The sequence below is a fragment of the Colobus angolensis genome, unplaced genomic scaffold, assembly GCF_000951035.1.
Source record: "Colobus angolensis palliatus isolate OR3802 unplaced genomic scaffold, Cang.pa_1.0 Scaffold4, whole genome shotgun sequence".
In the NCBI taxonomy this organism is placed as follows: domain Eukaryota; kingdom Metazoa; phylum Chordata; class Mammalia; order Primates; family Cercopithecidae; genus Colobus; species Colobus angolensis.
The window spans coordinates 4,674,863-4,682,004 of NW_012117376.1; the positions used below are offsets into that span (position 1 = coordinate 4,674,863).

The 7,142-nt window shown below is 42.1% G+C and overlaps 1 protein-coding gene across 1 annotated transcript in view; it reads left to right on the forward strand.

Moving 5' to 3' along the window:
* Nucleotides 1-6,227, forward strand: part of CLSPN (claspin) — a 37,333-nt gene extending 31,106 nt beyond the window's left edge. The window contains exons 19-26 of the mRNA XM_011955653.1: nucleotides 1,101-1,108; nucleotides 1,726-1,890; nucleotides 1,998-2,119; nucleotides 2,675-2,802; nucleotides 3,105-3,210; nucleotides 3,781-3,863; nucleotides 4,126-4,287; nucleotides 4,592-6,227. Coding sequence (XP_011811043.1) covers nucleotides 1,101-1,108; nucleotides 1,726-1,890; nucleotides 1,998-2,119; nucleotides 2,675-2,802; nucleotides 3,105-3,210; nucleotides 3,781-3,863; nucleotides 4,126-4,287; nucleotides 4,592-4,702 — 885 coding nt within the window. The 3' untranslated portion in view covers nucleotides 4,703-6,227. The remainder of the gene's footprint in view (nucleotides 1-1,100; nucleotides 1,109-1,725; nucleotides 1,891-1,997; nucleotides 2,120-2,674; nucleotides 2,803-3,104; nucleotides 3,211-3,780; nucleotides 3,864-4,125; nucleotides 4,288-4,591) is intronic.
* Nucleotides 6,228-7,142: the final 915 nt, after the last annotated feature.

A 7,142-nucleotide genomic window follows, 5' to 3' on the forward strand; every position in this document is an offset into this window, starting at 1 on the left:
CCCGGCTAGTTTTTTGTATTTTTTAGTAGAGACGGGGTTTCACTGTGTTAGCCAGGATAGTCTTGATCTTCTGACCTCGTGATCCGCCCGCCTCGGCCTTCCAAAGTGCTGGGATTACAGGCTTGAGCCACCGCGCCCGGCCTATAAAGACAATTCTTATAGGTATTTAATATTATATTGTATGTGAATGATTTGGAATTCACATATAGGATCTCATATTGATCCCTATTAGATTTATATGGTTGCTTTTATCCCATAATTTCATTCTGTTAAGATTCACTTTGGGTTCTAATTTGTCACCTGTCAAGTTAACTCTCATAAAGCTTTAGGTCATCCATAGATTTTTCTAAGGTAGTGGTTCTTATCTGCAGAGCTCTTTCTTCAAATAAAATCTTTTAAAGAATAACAGATAAAAGTTGAACTGTTTAAAGACAGTAAGTGGGAAGTTTGGGAAACTTAGTGACTAGTGGCCCCTGAAGGAATTTTCCAGGAACCCTAGGATTTAGACCAACTTAGCTTTAAGAAAATACAGTGTAGGCTGGGCATGGTGGCTCACGCCTGTAATCCCAGCACTTTGGAAGGCTGAGGCAGACAGATCACCTGAAGTCAGGAGTTCAAGACCACCCTGGCCGACATGGTGAAACCCTATCTCTACTAAAAAAACAAAAATTAGCCAGGCATGGTGGCACGCACCTGTAATCCCAGCTACTGGGGAGGTTGAGGCATGAGAATCGCTTGAACCCAGGAGGTGGAGGTTGCAGTGAGCCAAGACGGCATCTCTGCAGTCCAGCCTGGGTGACAGAGCAAGACTTCATCTCAAAAAAAAAAATAATAATACAGTATAGGTCTTTGATAAAAATCAGTTTTTAGAAAGCCACCAAAATTCTGCCATTTTGGACCACATGGGACCAAGATGACTTTGAATCCAGGGTGACAAGAGATTTGTTCTCAAGGGGAGCTGAAGTCAAAAGAAGTAACTAGTAGTCGTTTTGATTACCAGGAGCTCTGAGCCTCAGTCTTCCTTCTGACGTGGGGGTCAAGATTTGTTAGGCTGTAAGAAGGTCCCAGTTTATTACCTTTCTACACCACACCATCTCTAGTTTGTCTCGTAAAGCTGGTGTGCTCAAATGCAAAACAAAATAGTTGAACTTCCAGCGGGTATTCTAATACATGTAGAAGAGATTAAGAGTTTTCTGGCTTTCAAATCACCCAATCTAAGTTGAATCCAGACTTTGCTACCTTCTAGCTATGTGACCTTGGGTAAATTTAATCTTTCTAAGGCTCAATTCCCTCAACTGTAAAATGAAGAGAATAATAGTATCCATTCCTAAGATAAGATGTTAATGCCTGTAAAGCACAGTTATTAGCACACAAGACATATTAAGTGATCAACTTTTAAATACAGATGCTCCACATCTTACAATGGGGCTATATCCTGATCAATCCATCCTAAGTTGAAAATGCACTTTCAGCTTATCTAGCTGTAACTCCATCGTAAATTGAGAAGCATACTGAGTGTGTATCACATTCATGTCATCGTAAAGTTGAAAAATCATTAAGTCAAACCATCATAAGTAGGACACTATTACCAAAAAAATTTAAATATTATCAAATGTATTATGTTTATTATTATTAGAAGTGGCTCTGTGGTCTGCTTTTCTCTGCTTCCATATTCTGTGAGTATATTCATTGTTGCATTTTCTAATCCTCAAAATTGCTTTCTAGGAGATTGAGGAAATACCTGGAGGATGAGGCAGAGGTGTCAGGAAGTGATGTGGGAAGTGAAGATGAGTATGATGGGGAAGAAATTGATGAATATGAAGAGGACGTAATTGATGAAGTACTTCCTTCTGATGAGGAACTACAGAGTCAAATCAAGAAAATACACATGTCAGTATCCCAACAAGCCCTTCTGAGTAATAGGGTACATCTTAAGACAAGCCCTATAACCAGCCAGAATGGTCCTTGTTTTGAGCACCCTATTTCTTCTGTTGCAGGAAAACTATGTTGGATGATGATAAGCGACAGCTACGTTTATACCAAGAGAGGTACCTTGCTGATGGGGATCTGCACAGCGATGGTCCTGGGCGAATGAGGAAGTTTCGATGGAAAAACATAGGTATCCTGGTTGTTGTCTTTAAAAGCAATCACTAACGGGCCGGGTGTGGTGGCTCATGCCTGTAATCCCAACACTTTGGGAGGCAGAGGTGGGCAGATCACAAGGTCAGGAGTTCAAGACCAGCCTGAAAAACATGGTGAAACCCCATCTCTACTAAAAGTAACAAAAATTAGCCGGACGTGATGGCATGCACCTGTAATCCCAGCTACTCAGGAGGCTGAGGCAGGAGAATTGTGTGAACCCGGAAGACAGAGGTTGCAGTGAGTGGAGATCACGCCATTGCACTCCAGGCTGGGTGACAGAGTGAGACTCCATCTCAAAAAAAAAAAAAAAAGCAAAGAGTTATAATTCACATTTGTCCAGTTTCAGATGGCAAATGGCAAGCAAAACCATAACAGGCTATGTGAAGACCTAGTTGTAACTGTTGTTTTCTGTTAGAGGATGGGAAAAGTTTACATCATTATGTAGTAAATGATAAGGGTTTATTTTTTGTCTGTCCAAGCACCCTCTCCTGTGAGGACTGCCGAATGCTGATTACCTTCACTCTTTGTTTAGATGATGCTTCCCAGATGGACTTGTTCCACAGAGACTCTGATGATGATCAGACTGAAGAACAGCTTGATGAGTCAGAAGCCAGGTGGAGGAAGGAGCGAATTGAACGAGAACAGTGGCTTCGGGACATGGTAGGAGTTCATCTACTCTGACCCTAGTTTATGAGACTGTCACTTAGCTTGTCATGATAGTTTCAAAATCTTAGGCAGCATATTGCTATCTTTTTTAATCCTCGAGCTATCTTTTGTGTTTTGAGAAGGCTATACCATGGACAGTTCTCTTTGTGTTTGTCTAAGATTAATTTTTTTTGTCTAAAGCAGCAAAGGCTGCAAAAAGGAAAACAAATATCCCAGGAACTCTAGATTCACAATCCAGGCCATACTATTTAGGAAGGCTATAAACTTTTTTTAATGCTGAATAATTTTTTTTTCAGGCACAGCAGGGGAAAATTACAACTGAAGAAGAAGAAGAAATTGGGGAGGACAGTCAGTTTATGATACTGGCCAAGAAAGTTACAGCCAAAGCACTGCAGAAGAATGGTGAGCTCTTGTTTCTCCTTAAGGTCTGGCCCCCTGGATTGTTAGTGGTAGAGCTTTGGAGGTGACTCTAACCTTCAGGAGCTATTGCAGCTTAATCATAAGCTTGTGTCTAATACTGTCTTAAAGAGGTTTCTCAGAGGTGGCGGGAGACCGTGTACTTAGACTTTAGACTATTGGGCAGTAGAGACTGTATTTGTGAGTATATGTGGCTGGTTTTACTTTATGTTCTAAGGCTCAGAGTAGTTAATTCTGGCTTTCTCTATTTAGTTGCCCAGGATTGTATACCTAAGTGTTAGAGGTGGGATTTGAATCCAGGAATATTTAACTCCAGAAAGCTCTTCACTATTCCATACACTTACCACTTCTGTTTTTCTTAAATGATTACTGTTCAACTTAGTTGTGTCTCTTCTTGGAGCCAATTATTATAGTTTCAAAGTTACCATTATATAGAACAGAGTTCCCATGGCTTTAGCATATTGATTTAGTTACAAGATTTCTTAACTTGTTTAGAGTTAAAAGTAATTCTAATCAGCTTTTCCCAGAATAGGCCTCTCTGTCTTTTCTTTCCAGCCAGTCGCCCTATGGTTATTCAGGAATCAAAGTCTTTGCTCAGAAATCCTTTTGAAGCCATCAGACCGGGAAGTGCTCAACAGGTTGGTTGGGAACCTTGTTAATCTGACATCATAGTCTACAGGTTATAAACGCCCAGGTCCAGCTTAGGGAATAGCCTCTGTCATTAGAGGAAGGAGGTGGCTGCAGGGAAAGAGTTAATGTCAAAGAGTCTGCTATTTCTTTTCTATTTGAATAGGGTAGGAATATGTACCCTCAATATCTAGGGGGAAGCAGGGAGGGAAGGACTTTTCAGTCTTTAGTTGGCACTTGGGATTTGATACCAGATGACTCTTTTTTCCTCAGGTGAAGACAGGCTCACTGCTAAACCAGCCCAAAGCTGTGCTTCAGAAACTGGCTGCTCTTTCTGACCGTAACCCCAGTGCTCCTCGAAATTCAAGAAACTTTGTCTTTCATACACTTTCTCCTGTCAAGGCTGAGGTGGCAAAGGAATCGTCTAAGTCTCAGGTATGGAATTTGAGAACTAATATGGTGGCTTCCCAAACCAGAATTTATTTTTTTATTTATATTTAAAAACAAAAATTCTGGCTTAACCCCTTTATGCTGCAATGTTGAAATTTTGCACTCCCCGATAAGGAACAAGAGAATTGCTACCCCTAGTAGGTAATCAACTTTTAAACTTGCCTAGAAAGTTTATCTTTCTTTTTTTCTGTTGTTAATCATCTACAATTTATGAGTTGCTTGAGAGCTAATTGAAGGTAAGTACTTGTATGAAGGTCTTAAGCTGGCTCTGACTCCCTCTGCTCTCTAGGTAAAGAGAAGGGGTCCATCTTTCATGACTTCTCCTTCACCTAAGCGCCTCAAAACAGAAGATAGCACTTCAGGATTGAAGCGAAGCATCTTCAAATACTTGGAGAGCTAACACCATCAAAGTTGCCAAAATCTACATTGAGACTGCTTTGAGAAGTTCCTAGCACTGAAAATTGGAATTGACACTCAAGCCAATGATCCTTCCTTCCTTCATAATCAATGCAATAAGATTGCAGACAAATTCCTGTTCTTTCTACTGCACAGCTCTGGACTTCTCTTTTCCTAGTATTATTCCCTGGATTGGCCACTGATCTCAATTCTGCAGTATTTACAACATCAACAACTAATGGAATACTTGGGTGAGGTTTGTTTTTTTTTTTAAGATGGAGTCTCACTCTGTTGCCCAGGCTGGAATGCAGTGGCATGATCTCGGCTCACCGCAACCTCCACCTCCCAGGTTCAAGCAATTCTCCTGCCTCAGCCTCCCAAGTAGCTGGCATTACAGGCGTGTGCCGATATGCCCAGCTAGTTTTTGTATTTTTAGTAGAGACAAGGTTTCACTATGTTGGCCAGGCTGGTCTTGAACTCCTGACCTCAAATGATCCACCCGCTTCGGCCCCGCGAAATGCTGGGATTACAGGCATGAGTCACCGCACCTGGCCTTGGGTTAGGTTTCACTTCTTCCATTAAATGTTTGACATTTTATCCTAGCAGCTTTCTGGGTTAATATCTCTTTGTGATAGAAGTGGTTGGAAGAGGAAGAGTAGGGAAAAGTGTGACATTACAGATTAAACAGTGAAAATCAGTACCACAATGACTCCTTTACACCCATGATATATGTACCATGATGACCAGAGTTCAGTGAAAGAAAGATTTCTTTTCTTTTCTTTTTTTTTTTTTTTGAGACAGTCTCACTTTGTTGCCTAGTCTGGAATGCAGTGGCGCATCTTGGCTCATGGCAGCCTCTGCCTCCTGGGTTCAAGTGATTCTCCTGTCTCAGCCTCCCAGTAGCTGAGACTACAGGCACATGCCACCACACCCGGCTATTTTTTGTATTTTTAGTGGAGACAGGGTTTCACTATGTTGGCCAGGCTGGTCTTGAACTCCTGACCTCAAGTGATCCAGCTGCCTCAGCCTCCCAAAGTGCTGAGATTACAGGCATGAACCACACTGTGCCCGGCCAAAAGAAAGATTTATTAGACAGAGGACCTAGGAACCAATAGATGGGCTGCTGTATCACTCTTACCCCTTTCATTTTCCTGTATGCTTCTTCCCAAGCCAGCATCAAATTTTGAATTAATTTTTGCTGCTTAATAAGGACTTAAACTGGTACCCAAGTCAGAAAGACTGGCTCTAATTTTCTGGAGCTTGGGGATGAAGATAAAGCGTTACATCCACTGTTTGTCCACCACAGTCTATGAGGCAGAGAGACCTTCCCTGGGACTGAATTCTCAATTTGAAGCACTGTTGTTCAAAGACCTCCCTTCTGGGTTTGACAAGAAGAAACATAACCATTATTTATTGCATTCTCCTGGCTTACATACATTGCCCTCACTAGTCAATCGACATTTCAGTATTTCATTACTAATTTTGAGAGAAGACCACCATGGAATTTAAAAAAATATTGTTGAAGAGAATTGCCATCATTCTCCATTTGCCCTGAGCTACCACAAGCTTCTTAGAATTTTAGATAAATGTTTTTCCCCTCAGAACTGAGCATCAATGCTGCTTTCGAAAAACATTCCATGTGAATACTGTGGTTTCAGTGTCAGGACCTGGACTTGGGAAGGTGGAAGAGAGTGTGCCAGTTTTTTACTGGGAGGTGGGAACACCAATTTAATTGATGCAATTAGGTTGTAGGTCTTCTACGGTTTTTCTTTTCTTTCCTCTTTCCTTTTTTTCTTTTTCTTTTTTCTTTTCTTTTTTTTTTTTTTTTTGAGATGGAGTCTCGCTCTGTCGCCCAGGCTGGAGGGCAGTGGCTGGATCTCAGCTCACTGCAAGCTCCGCCTCCCGGGTTCACACCATTCTCCTGCCTCAGCCTCCCGAGTAGCTGGGACTACAGGCGCCCGCCACCTCGCCTGGCTAGTTTTTTGTATTTTTTTAGTAGAGACAGGGTTTCGCCGTGTTAGCCAGGATGGTCTCGATCTCCTGACCTCGTGATCCACCCGTCTCAGCCTCCCAAAGTGCTGGGATTACAGGCTTCAGCCACGGCGCCCGGCCTCTTTTTTCTTTTTGACATAGGCTGGCTCTGTCTCCTAGGCTACCCAGGTTCCAGCAATTCTCCTGCCTTGGCCTCCCAAGTAGCTGGGATTACAGGTGTCCACCACCACACCCAGCTAATTTTGTGTATTTTCAGTAGAGATGGGGTTTCGCCATGTTGGCCAGGCTGGTCTTGAGCTCCTGACCTGAGGTAATCCACCCGTCTCAGCCTTCCAAAGTGCTGGGATTACAGGTGTGAGCCACCGCACCCAGCCAGTTTTCTAATACTCAAGATGTTGACTTTGACAATACTTATGTTTGTATATTTGTTTTTGTTTTTGTTTTTGTTTTTG